The 14,169-nt window shown below is 43.6% G+C and overlaps 1 protein-coding gene across 1 annotated transcript in view; it reads right to left on the minus strand.

The window, feature by feature from the left end:
- The window catches only part of LOC102181111 (multidrug resistance-associated protein 4-like), a 190,527-nt gene that overhangs the window by 100,272 nt on the left and 76,086 nt on the right, over positions 1-14,169 (minus strand). Inside the window, 5 exon segments of the mRNA XM_018056300.1 lie at positions 3,431-3,525; positions 4,220-4,257; positions 5,015-5,155; positions 6,522-6,710; positions 10,498-10,594. Coding sequence (XP_017911789.1) covers positions 3,431-3,525; positions 4,220-4,257; positions 5,015-5,155; positions 6,522-6,710; positions 10,498-10,594 — 560 coding nt within the window.

A 14,169-nucleotide genomic window follows, 5' to 3' on the forward strand; every position in this document is an offset into this window, starting at 1 on the left:
GTTGCACCCAAGAACTGCATTTTGGACTCTTGTTGATTATGAAAGCTATTCCATTTATTTGAAATGATTCTTGCCTACACTAGTAGATATAATGGTCATCTGAATTAAATTCACCCATTCCCATCCATTTTAGTTCACTGATTCCTAAGATGTCAGTGTTTACTCTTACCATTTCCTGATTGACCACATCCAATTTACCTGGATTCATGGACCTAACATTCCAGGCTCCTATGCAATACTGTTATTTATAGCATCAGATTTTACTTTCACCACAAGACACATCCACAACTGAACTCATTTCCACTTTGGGCCAGCCACTTCATCCTTTCTGGAGCTATTAGTAGTTGTCTTCTGTTCTTCCCCAGTAGCATATTGGACACCTTCTGACCTGGCGGCTAATCTTTTGGTGTCTTATCTTTTTGCCTTTTTATGCAGTTCATGGGTTTCTCATGGCTAGTACACTGGAGTGGTTTGCCATTCCCTCCTCCAGTGGATCACATTTTGTCATAACTCTGCACTATGACCTGTCTGTCTTAGGTGGCCCTACATGGCATAGCTCATAGCTTCATTGAGTTATGCACGCCCTTTTGCCATGGGCAGTGATCCACGAAGAGGCTAGATTCCACATATATGCATTAATTCAAGTATTTTTTTCTGTTTTTCTCTTTCTGACTTTACTTTGTATGACAGACTCTAGGTCCATCCACGTCTCAACAAATGACCCAATTTCATTCCTTTCTATGGATGAGTAATATTCCAGTGTATATGTGTGTTATTTGCTCAGTCATGTCCAACTCTTTGCAACCCCATGGACTGTAGCCTGCCAGGCTTCTCTGTCCATGGAATTCTCCAAGCATGAATACTGGAGTGGGTTGCCATGCCCTTATCCAGGGGCTCTTCCTGACCTAGGGATCAAACCCAGGTCTCCCACATTGCAGGCAGACTCTTTACCATTTGAGCTACCCCACAACCCAGTGTATATATGTACCATAAATGAGATGAAAGACAGTCCTGAGAATGGGAGAAAATAATTACAAAATAAGTAACTGACCAGGGATTAATCTCCACAATATACAAACAGTTCATGCAGCTTAGTATCAAAACAAACAAACAAACAACCCAATCAAAAAATGGGCAGAATATCTATATAGATCTTTCTCCAAAGAAGACATACAGATGGCCAAGAGGCACATGAAAAGATGCTCAATATCATTATTAGAGAAATGCAGATCAAAACTCTGATAAGGTATTACCAGTCAGAATGTCCATCATCAAAAAATATACAAAAAATGCTAGAGAAGGTGTGGAAAAAGGGAACTTCTTGCACTGTTAGTGGGAATGTAAATTGCTACAGTCACTATGGAGAACAGTATGGAGGTTCCTTAAAAAAAGAGAAAATAGAACAACCATATGACCCAGCAATCCCACTACTGGGCACATATTCTGAGAAAACCATAATTCAAAAAGACACATGCACCCCAGTGTTCATAGCAATATTATTTACAAAAGCTAGGACATGGAAGCCACCTAAATATCCATCAATAGATGAATGAATAAAGAAAGCATTTAAAGTTTTTGTTAAAGACATCCTTTAAATAACATGTAATGCTGGATCATTGAAAAAGTAAGAGAGTTCCAGAAAAACATCTCTTTCTGCTTTATTGACTATGCCAAAGCCTTTGAATGTGTGGATCACAATAAACTGGAAAATTCTGAAAGAGATGGGAATACCAGACCACCTAACCTGCCTCTTGAGAAACCTGTATGCAGGTCAGGAAGCAACAGTTAGAACTGGACATGGAACAACAGACTGGTTCCAAATAGGAAAAGGAGTACGTCAAGGCTGTATACTGTCACCCTGCTTATTTAACTTATAGGCAGAGTACATCATGAGAAATGCTGGGCTGGAAGAAGCACAAGCTGGAATCAAGATTGCCAGGAGAAATATCAATAACCTCAGATATGCAGATGATACCACCCTTATGGCAGAAAGTGAAGAGGAACTAAAAAGCCTCCTGATGAAAGTGAAAGAGAGTGAAAAGTTGGCTTAAAGCTCAACATTCAGAAAATGAAGATTATGGCATCTGGTCCCATCACTTCATGGGAAATAGATGGGGAAACAGTGGAAACAGTGTCAGACTTTATTTTTTGAGGCTCCAAAATCACTGCAGATGGTGACTGCAGTCATGAAATTTAAAGACGCTTACTCCTTGGAAGGAAAGTTATGACCAACCTAGATAGTGCATTGAAAAGCAGAGACATTATTTTGCCAACAAAGGTCCATCTAGTCAAGGTTATGGTTTTTCCAGTGGTCATGTATGGATGTGAGAGTTGAACTGTGAAGAAAGCTGAGCACTGAAGAATTGATGCCTTTGAACTGTGGTGTTGGAGAAGACTCTTGAGAGTCCTTGGACTGCAAGGAGATCCAACCAGTCCATTCCAAAGGAGATCAGTCCTGGGTGTTCTTTGGAAGGAATGATGCTGAAGCTGAAACTCCAGTACTTTGGCCACCTCATACAAAGAGTTGACTCATTGGGAAAGACTCTGATGCTGGAAGGGATTGGGGGAAGGCGGAGAAGGGGATGACAGAGGATGAGATGGCTGGATGGCATCACCGACTCAATGGATGTGAGTATGAGTAAACTCCGGGAGTTGGTGATGGACAGGGAGACCTGGTGTGCTGCGATTCATGGGGTCAGAAAGAGTCAGACACGACTGAACAACTGAACTGAATGCTTTGCTATATATATTCTAAATACTCTTGTGAATAGAGACAGTCATGATAATATTAGTCTGGCAAGCCAAATTTTGAATTAATCACACAGTTGGGGAGGAGATAACACTGTGATCTCAAGGTAAGAAAGAGAAGGAATCCTAATTCCAGACACTGGACTTCCCCTGCTTAGCTTTTCAAGTTATTAGTGAAGCCCAGGAGATGAGCAGTGTGGAAATGGGAGCTCTGCATACCCAGGAGAGAATAATGCTTTTATCTGGGTCCCATGCTACCAGAGGATTTCATCCAACATCAATAAAAGCCAAGGTTTATTCAGACAGAATCAGAACAACCTGAACCACTGAGTGGGGATCCATTTCTAATCCCCTTACCCATCCATACAGCGATATAAGATTTAGTTAAAGCACCTATTAGAATACACATTAGCTACATATTTCCAGTGGCTGATTTTCTCAATATGCAATCCTGGTTTAACTACCAAAATCCAGTAGGGACCAACTTAAGAGTCTCCATTCAAGTTCTTTTCTTCTACTAGATCTTTAAAATAACTATTCTATTCAATTCACAGAGTAAACGTGATTCATATACTTAATCTATTAAGACATTACTGAATTACTCTGGAAGCCCTCTTGCTCATGCAGACTCATTGTAAGCATCTTAAACTCTGGTATTATAGAGCAGATGACTCAGCTTTACCTGAATAAACTCCTAAGTACCAGTTCAGAACAAACACTACATCTTCATCTTCTTTTACATATCTCCCAAAATACAGGTCATTTTGTACATTTGCCCTATGGAAGAGGAAATAAAAAATATTACACTATAGATATACATAGAATTCACACAAATAGCACAAAAAATTACCTCAATTCAAGAAATGTATTTTATGCTGGAAAGTGTTTCCCAGCTCGCAAGGCCCTCTGTGTGTCTCCTTTTTAAATATCTGAATGATAACTTTCAGTTTTCAAAATTATCTGTGAAGACAGGCTTAGAAAATGAACTTATGGTTGCCGAGAGGAAGGAGTGTTAGAGAGTTTGGATGCCCATGCACACACTGCTATATATAAAACAGGTAACCAACAAGGGCTTATTGTATAGCACATGGAACTCTGCCCAATGTTATGTGGCAGCCTGGATGGGAGGGAAGTTTGGGAGAGAATGGATACATATATATGTATGGCTGCATCCTTTCACAGTTCATATGAAACTATCATAACATTGTTGATCAGCCATATCCCAATACAATATTAAAAGTTCAAAAAAAGAAAAAGAATTGTCTGTGAAGAAGCTGCTACATGGAGGGACGTGGGAAGAGACCACAGGGGGATCACACACCACCTGCAGGAACTTTCATCTTTCTTCAGGGAAACTATGCGAGGGTCAGAAGAGGAGGCTGAACGAGCCCCATCTCTTCCCCTGACTCTGTGGGAAAGTGAGGCTTCGTGTAGATTTCCAGCACTTTGGGTCAGACCAGGAATCACTCACCAGAATGCAAGCCACCAATCCTGCAGGACGTAGGCAACCTGGAGCAGGAAACAGCAGTCACTCAGACACTGACATCACTGAGCCTCACATCCCGCTCACCAGGCTGGGGACGGAAAGGCTCCAGAGCATGGAGACGGTCCTTCCGGCTCAAGTCTGCCTCAAACCCCACCCCCCAGATGACCACAGGTCAGGGGAGGGCATCTTACATGTTAATATCTTTAAAAGAAATCCCCTTTCCCTAGAAGACTTTGTTCCCCAAATATAATGTATGTCAATGCAAATCCAAGTGGATTGCAAAAGGCAGTAATAACAGTACAAATGTTCAGATTTTTTTCAAAGCAAAAGCTTGACAGGTACAGTGGTGGTCAGTTCTGGGTTTCAGCTTGGCTGGGTCAGTCTCCAGTGATTCAACCAAACACTCATCTAGATGTTGCTGTGAACGAATTTTGTGGATGTGGTTCACATCCATCATCAGAACTTCAGGAGAGGAGACCACCCTCAACACCGTGGTTGCCTCGTCCAGTCAGATGAAGGCTTGAAGAGCAAAACCTGAGGCTTCCTGGAGGAGGAAGAAATTCTGCCTCGAGACAGCAAGGTCAGCTCCTGACTGAGGTTTCAGTCTGAAGGCCTGCCTTTCAGATTTCACATTCACCAAGCTAGGCCCACAACTGCATAAGCCAAGTCTTTGAGATAAATCTCTTAATATGTATATTTTAAAATAATTATAAAACACAGTATAAATAGTATATGAATATCAAGCTGAGTGCACAAACCAAAATAAACGCCCTTACGTACCTGAGCCGCGATGTTGACTAGAATAAGGAAGATGATGACAGGCCAGTCAGCACCAGCTGTGAGGTAATTCACATAGGTCTTAAAACCAACTTTTCCTTCCAAATGGTCCTCCAGAGGTAGTGTAACCTGTATACTCTCAGACTAAAATGGAAAAATGGCAGTGAGAGATGAAATTTTAAAAAATGAATCACAAATTTCAAGAGCTCAGCAATCTCCTCCACTGCAAAGCTGTGGGAAACACACATCTCATACACTGGTAGGAGTGCAGGATGGTCCACCTCCTACAGAGAAAGGTGTGGGGATATCTGGCCAAACCACATATGAGTTTACACTTGGACTCAGCCATCCTACTTCTAGGAATCTATTAGAAATAAGGAAATGTCATTCACATGAGTTCATTCTTCCAACATTGGGTAGTTTTGCTTAAAATACATCATGACTCTCAACACACACACAACAAAATCAATTAACGTATAAATGCAGAAGTTTGATCCAAGTTAACACACAAAATGATATGGAGCTAATGTATCCCTCTAGATGACTTGTGTCATTCAATGATAGAAACATAACACATACTTGGGGCTCAAAATACCAGCCAAATACAGTAAACTGAGTTCACAGAGAGAGCTGGAGTAATATGAGTTTGTATAGCACATTGCAAGCATATGATCTGAATCTATTTGGTTCCTAAGTTTCAGAGAGTGATTCCTGAGTTTAGAAAGTGAACAGCTAATCTGAATACTTATCAGAACCATTCCAGGCTCCTGGGTTTGGATGTTGAGGGTTTGGCTATCAAGGGAATATCTGTGTATGTTTTTAAGGGAGATCTAGTGCATTTCCTCATTTCTGTCTAGAGGACTTAGAATGCATTGTAGCATCACAGGAGCCTAGTGTGTCCTTGGGTCTACCCTGGCCACTGGGATTCAAGTTTGATAAGATGTGGTTCTCAGTCTTGAAGTGTAAGAAAGAGCGGGAACTAACACCAAAGTGTCTACCATGTGTCAGGTCCTTTGCACACATTACCTCTAGCCCATCACAAACCACCTGACACCAAGGCAAGATAATACCATCAGTCACTTGCAGTGCCAGAACATTCCAACTTGTAGGAAAAGTAGCTTATTTAACGTGGCAACAGCAGGACTCAGTCTAAGGGGGTCTTCACATTAATCCTCTAGATGCCTAAGGGAAGCCAGGGGCCACCAACATGACTAGGATGTAACTAAGGTAACCTGAAGAGTTCTCAATCAGTGTGAGCCACATGTACTCCAAAATTCATAGCAGTACACCCACTACTGATCTCCATAAGATTCTCCATCCTACACTCAAAGGGGAACCCCAAGCAGGCTTCCTCCCCTCATGCTCTTCTAACTCTACTAATTCCATGGAACAAGACTTTGGGAACTTAGGGTCTACTTTGGGACAAATGAAGATGTCACAAGCAAACTGAAGGTTCATGAGACCACCAAGGGCAGACAGACCCGGGAACACTGCAGGATGAGAAACTCACATCTTGGTCTTCTGGAGCCGCATCTTTCAATGAGGGTCTGGGAGACTGACCCAAAGACTCGGAGATCACAGTGGGAGTTCCTGGAACTGGAGGTGGTTCAGACTGCTCATTCTCCTTCTCAAAAAGGGAAAAAATATCTATCCCGGATTTCAGGAACTCAGAGTAAGTTCCTCTTTCCACCATTTTGCCCTAAAATTTAAAAAAAAATTGAGAGAAATTAATTTGTATTTGATAATATTAAACCAACCTAAATACTAATCAAAAAGTTATCTGGTTTTAAATTATGATTTTTGAAGAAAAAAACGATCCCTCTGTCTAGAATTCTTGCGGAGAAATCTAGTTCAATCAGCTCAGGACACAACTGAGCATTGCATTCTCTGCCAAACCCTGTCCCTGTGTTAGGTCCTGGGAGATATGAAAGAAAGGTGTGCTCATGTGTTTAAAATGGAGGCCATTGACATGACTACCCTGGGCACTTGGAGAAGGAAGAAGTACAGAGGTTGATGGGAGAATCAGCACAGTCTTCTTAGACAACATGGGAATTGAGAGAAGTCTCATGTGACAATTCCAGGAAAGAAATTTAAACTTAACCCAGAGGTGGGGCCCAGCACATCTGCATGTGGGTGAGAGCCTCTCATGAATCTTCACTGCCCACTGTCACTGCCACCTGTCACGTGCCCGGCCGGGATAACAGGAGCCAGCCCCAGACAGAAAACCCATGAGAGGCCTCTCCATGGTCTACACCTGCCCCCACACACTCAGTAAGTTCCCAACTGAAAATTCAATATTCCACCTGATAAAGTAATTAAACAAGGAGGCCATGGGGCTGGAGTGGCTCTTAAACCACTGTGCCCACAAACCAAAACCTGAGCCAGAATCAATGCACTCAGATCCAAGAAAAAATTTAGGAACAACCATCCACAAGCAGCCAACCAGGCTTCCCCAAATCAGACAACTGCTTAAGCCACAGCCAATCTAATCATTTTCTTTGAACACATGTGACACATCCCTGCACAGTTTCCCTCCCTTCCAAAGTCATATAAAACAATATGCAGATGTTTCACTATCTTCTGACCCCATGAACCCAGACTCACCTGATTCACTCAGCAGCAAATAAAACACCAGGGGAAAAAAATGTCAGGATGCAAAACTCATCAAATGAGAGCAGCTCTGGTTGAGGCAGCTCAGGTAGAGAAAGCTGGCCCAGGACCCTCACTGGGACCCCCTCACCCTCTCCCCTGAGGGGGTCCACTGGGAGAAACGCAGGGAAGACTTTGGGTACCGTCAGATACTGCGGAACTAGAAAATCATGCAGAATGTACTGTGTCTTGTTCTACTTGGGAGGCAAAATTCACACACCGCTTTAATGAAATCACCATTCGCCACATCAAATCTGTAATATGCAAATTAAATGACTGGTAGTAAAAAGACAGCAATTTCACTCAGCACTCAAGCGCTGACAATTACGAGACAAGGTCTCGTAATCTGCTGTGAGAGAGGGACCTGACAAACAGTGAGGATGGTCCCCAACTCATCCAAGAGTGCTCACCAGTGGACAAATAGTTGTTTTGTGAGTACTAAAATTGGGGGTAGTTTCCTCAAAGGAAGCAATAAGGGGGCCCTAAAACATCTAGGGACTGGCTAAATAGGTTATTCTCCTGCCCACTGATCCTGTGCTCATAACACTATCCACACTGGGTTTACACACTAGAATCACCCCCTCTGCACATGAAATCAACTGCTCTCAACCTTGCAAACCTTAGCCCCTTCTGGAGGAGTGGAGAAAGAGTTGACACATGAAACTCCTTCCAGAGAGGCAGGGGTTCTGTATTTTAATAATCTTTCTTGGAGCAGAGATTTATTTCAGAAATCAGGGATCTGACCAAGGGCCTGTGGAACAGTCAGGGGTTAACAACAAAGGTGCTGAGACCTAGAAGTAAAAAAGCCAAGGAGTGAATCATCAAATGACCACCAAGTCTGACACCTCTCACTAATCTCCACCCCACCCTCAGCCATGCTAATAGTTGTGGGTTGGATGGTGCTCCCTCTTCAAAAAGATAAGTTCAAACACGACACCTGCGAATGTGACCTTATTTGGAAGCAGGGTCTTTGCAGATGTAATCAAGTTAAGATGAGGTCACACAGGAGCAGGGTGACCCTACATCCAATATGGCTGATGTTCTTATGAGAAAAGACCTAGACTGACACAGGGGCAACCAGGAACAATGGCCATGTGACATCACAGGCAGAGACCACAGCAATGCAGCTGGAAGCCAAGGAACACAAGGAAGGCCGGTGAACACCAGAGGCCGGAAGGAAGGATTCTCCCCTGGAGCTTTCAGGGAGAGAACGGCCCTGCCAGCACCTGGATTTGGGATCAGTAGCCTCCAGAACAGGGAGACGATCAACTTCTGCTGTTGTAAGTCACTCAGTTTTCAGTACTAGGTTTGGTTCAGTTCAGTTCAGTTCAGTCGCTCAGTCGTGTCCGACTCTTTGTGACCCCATGAATTGCAGCATGCCAGGCCTCCCTGTCCATCACCAACTCCCAGAGTTCACCCAGACTCATGTCCATCAAGTCAGTGATGCCATCCAGCCATCTTTACAGTAGTTCTAAAAACTGACACTCTAGCCTGAGCCCACACTTCTGTCTCCTCAGCTTTACTAAGATTCCTAACTGCTTGTGCTGTCCCCCCTCCAGTGACCATTGGAGGAATCTCTTACCTCCCACATCAGACCACATCCCTCCTCTGCTCTGGAATGTGCAAGGCTTCCATCCCATTTCCAGTCCCTGCCCACAGCTCAAAGACCAGCTCCCTCCCGTTCCCCTGCTCACTCTCCTCAGACACGCTGGTCTTCCTGTTGTTCCTCCAACCTGCCAGGTCGCTCCTTCCTGAGCACCCCCTGCCTCAGACCCTCTCCCCAGGTGACTGTGTGACCCCCACCTTCATGTTACTCAGACCCCGTGAGGCACCAGCTCCTCAGGGAGGCCAGGATGTCAGCCCACCCACCTCTTTCTCTGTCACATCCTCCCCATAAGCCTCGTTAAGGCAGGGCCTTGTCCTCCTGCTGCACAGACTCCCACACGAATCCCAGATAGAGACTTGGGCAGGGAGACCAGCAACTGGCAACACCAGCAGAGAGGGCGTCTCTGATCTGGGTGTTCGGCTACCCAACCTCGCTTCTCATGTTAATGGTAGATGCTCTTGAAGCAAACTAGGTATAACAGTCACCTGGATACCAACAGGTATTAGTATCTCTAATTTCTAAGTAATACACTTTGACTTAAGTCATGGAAGAAGAAAATTAAAAGTTCTAAATAAACATTACACTTACCAGATTTCATTAGAAGAGTGATGATTCAGTAACCTAGGGTTTATGTAGCTTAGAGTGTGAAAGAAAGTGAAAGTCACTCAGTTGTATACAACTCTTTGTGACCCCATGGACTATACAGTCCATGAAATTCTCCAGGCCAAAGTACTAGAGTGGGTAGCCTTTCCCTTCTCCAGGGGACCTTCCCAACCCAGGGATCAAACCCAGGTCTCCTACATTGCAGGAGGATTCCTTACCAACTGACCCACAAGGGGAAGCCCTAGAGTGTAGGCTTAGAGTATAGTAGTGATATTTCTGGGCTTTCCAGGTGGCGCTAGTGGTAAAGAACCTGCCTGACAATGAGACAGTTTTCGATGATAAGAGACTCAGTTTCAGTTCCTAGGTCGGGAAGATCCCCTGGAGGAGGGCATGGCAACCCCCTCCAGTATTCTCGCCAGGGAAACCCCATGAACAGAAGAGCCAGGTGGGCTACAGGTCTTTGGATTCATCCTCTAAGGCATGAAGAGCAGCTCTGAGAAGAAGAGGGCATAAAACTCAGGGAGAAGAGGGTGTTTACCATGAATGCGAGGAGAGTGACTTGCGGGGATGTCTGTCCTTGGACACACCTGAGTGCTGGCAATTCCACAGACTTCTAGAAACTACTTACATCTCTCAGTATCAGAATCTGACTTGCATCTTCTAGGTACTGCAGCTGATGAGTCACTAAGATTGTGATCTTCTCCTTCAAGACCTGACGAATACACCTACAAATGTAAGAGGTACAGTATGCAAAAGCATGTTAATGGGGGTGCTTCAAACTGGAAACTTATATTTTGAAAAGAATAAGACAAAGACCACACAGCAGTCAAAGATCTTCAGTTTAAATACCAAATCAATAATAATTATTAAATAAACATAAATCAATTAATCCGACCAGGTTCTTAAATTTATCAGCAGCAAATTTGAACCTAACTCTGCTTAAAAAATTCTAAAAAGCAGTCCACTGAAGGAGGTACACACAGCCAAGGGTTTTTTTTTGTTGTTGTTGATTTTTTATGGCATGATTGTATTTACATTTTTTAAAAATTTTATTTTTACTTTATTTTACTTTACAATACTGTATTGGTTTTGCCATACATTGACATGAATCCACCACAGGTGTATACGAGCTCCCAATCCTGAATCCCCCTCCCACCTCCCACCCCATATCATCTCTCTGGATCATCCTCATGCACCAGCCCCCAAGCATCCTGTATCCTGTATCGAACATAGACTGGCACTTCGTTTCTTACATGATAGTATACATGGTTCAATGCCATTCTCCCAAATCATCCCACCCTCTCCCTCTCTCTCAGAGTCCTGGTTTTTTAATAAAACTCAGCTTAACAATTATATACATGTTTCATAAAAAAAAACAATTGAGTAATACTGAGATTCTGAAATTCTACTGAACTAAAATACTATTTTAATGCTATGTAGGAATGGGAGGAGAGGGATCTATGTTATATAAAAATGTTTACATTCTTAGCTTTCTGAGTGATTATAATTAATGATGTAAATATTAACAACAACAACAACAAAACTAATAGATTCTAGGTAATCTTCGCCACAGTGCGTTTACTAGACACTTGTTCCCAAAGAATGTTAGATAAAAAATGAATGCCAGCATGGCCTCCATTAGTCTCTGCAATATTCCAGAGGAATATTCCATCCAGAAAGCAAGTCTTCTTCGATTAGGACTGAACACTTTCCAAACATGAAAATAAAAGAACGGAATCCAAATGGCCCGAATCACAGTGGAAATCACCCAGTGGCTCAGAGCACGTGCCAGTGCTCTATAGTCAAGACTCCCCTCACTACTCAACCTGAAATCTTTTTCACAGGGAAAACAAAAAACAAAAAACACTTGCTCCTACATTTTAAATGCAGACTCATAGGAACTCAGCCCAGTCTAACCCCAAAGGGTCCACAACCCCTTTAGGGAAGCAAGTGCCCAGGCCTGGGCCCACATGATCACAGGCAGGTCTGAGTGCCCCAGCCCTTCGCAGAGAAAAATCTCAGGAACCTGGGCCAGAGCTCAGCCTGTGAGTGAGTCAGATGGAGGGTCTGGAGGCAGCAGACTGCAGCTCAGTCCCTCTCAGGAGCCTGACGACATCGGACAAGAGACTAAACCTCAGTTTCTTCATCTCAGAACGCCAATGACAATGTCATCCACACATTCTGAGAAATCAAACCACCAACACACTCAGTAAGCGTCAGCCCCTTTCTCCATTCCTCCCTAACCACAAGTGGCCATGTGCTTTGGACTCAGTATAGAAGACTCCTAAGGGGACACTCTGGACACTGGGTCTGTGATCAAAATCAGGACCCCAGGACTCAGACACACAAACCATCACTTCATTAAATCCAAAAGGATTCATTCTGACCCTTTAACATGTGTTAATTCAGCATTCATACTAAGTTTCTTGACTAACACTTTTTTCAAATAAAAAAAAGTATCATACTAAAGCATTTAAACAGAATTTTTTTTCTCCTTAATTCATAATTACCTGCCAGTAGTCTCAGAAGATTTGTTAATTGTTAGAAGATTAGATTTGTTAATCAAATCCAACAGGCTACTATGTCCAAGATGGACCAACACAAAAGTTTTAAAATGTCTTCTCAACAGTCCATCACAGATGAGGTAACATAATTAATAACAAAGTGATCAATTGATGGCTTTATATTTTTTCCTAAAAAGTGCTTTTATCCAAATCATTAGGAAGATACACTATTTTCCAAGTTTTTAGATTAAAAATTTCCAAGTCATGACAGAAATTACTGAGTCAGCAAGCAGTTGTTTAGTTGTTATTCAGATATAAAGACTGTGTTAGTCCTATAGTCCCACATATATCATATATAAGGGCTGGCCCCTGATAGCTCAGTTGGTAGAAAATCTGCCTGCAATGAGACCTTGGTTTGATCCCTGGGTTGGGAAGTTCCCTTGAAGAAGGGAAAGGCTGCCCACTTCAGTATTCCAGCCTGAAGAATTCCTACAGTCCACAGGGTCATAAAAAGCCTCTTGATGAAAGTGAAAGAGGAGAGTGAAAAAGTTGGCTTAAAGCTCAACAGTCAGAAAACGAAGATCATGGCATCCAGTCCCATCACTTCATGGGAAATAGATGGAGTAACAGTGGAAACAGTGTCAGACTTTATTTCTTGGGGCTCCAAAATCACTGCAGATGGTGACTGCAGCCATGAAATTAAAAGACACTTACTCCTTGGAAGAAAAGTTATGAGCAACCTAGATAGCATATTCAAAAGCAGAGACATTACTTTGCCGACTAAGGTCCGTCTAGTTAAGGCTATGGTTTTCCCAGTAGTCATGTATGGATGTGAGAGTTAGACTGTGAAGAAGGCTGAGCGCCGAAGAATTGATGCTTTTGAACTGTGGTGTTGGAGAAGACTCTTGAGAGTCCCTTGGACTACAAGGAGATCCAACCAGTCCATTCTGAAGGAGATCAACCCTGGGATTTCTTTGGAAGGAATGATGCTAAAGCTGAAACTCCAGTACTTTGGCCACCTCATGCGAAGAGTTGACTCATTGGAAAAGACTCTGATGCTGGGAGGGATTGGGAGCAGGAGGAGAAGGGGACGACCAAGGATGAGATGGCTGGATGGCATCACTGACTCGATGGACGTGAGTCTGAGTGAACTCCGGGAGTTGGTGATGGACAGGGAGGCCTGGCGTGCTGCGATTCATGGGGTCACAAAGAGTCAGACACGATTGAGCGACTGAACTGAACTGAACTGATGGGGTCACAAAGTGTCGGACACGACTGAGCAACTTTCACTTTTCACTTTAAGAGAGGACACATCCTGTGGTGGAGGGGACACAGATGAAACAGACAGAGGACCCACCTCCATTCATTCAGTCAACAGAGGTTTGTTGAGGAGCCAGGCACTGTCCTAAGTGCTGAGGATACGCTGAAGTCAAGATAGAAGACAATACTCTGCACCGTGCACAGGGGGACGCACTGAACGATTATAGAAAATGCGCTATTGGGCTGTGCTGTATGCTCTAAAGAAAAAGCAAGTGGGGCTGCTCTCTTAGATAGGGAGACAAGGGAGCCCTGAGACTCTCTGGGGAAACATCCTGGAAGAAGACACAGCAGGGGCAGGGGTCTTGGGACTGAACACACTGGGCTGAGGCGCCTTCCTGCATTTACAGCTTGAGGGCTCGTGGCGGGGCTCATAAATAGCCAAGTGCACCCACTGAGGGCTAGGGGAAGAGGGAGCACGCGGGCGCCGCCTGGAGGAGCGGGAAGGAACGGCAGGGCCCACCTTCCTTCTGGGTCCT

The sequence above is a fragment of the Capra hircus genome, chromosome 12, assembly GCF_001704415.2.
Source record: "Capra hircus breed San Clemente chromosome 12, ASM170441v1, whole genome shotgun sequence".
Lineage (NCBI taxonomy): Eukaryota > Metazoa > Chordata > Mammalia > Artiodactyla > Bovidae > Capra > Capra hircus.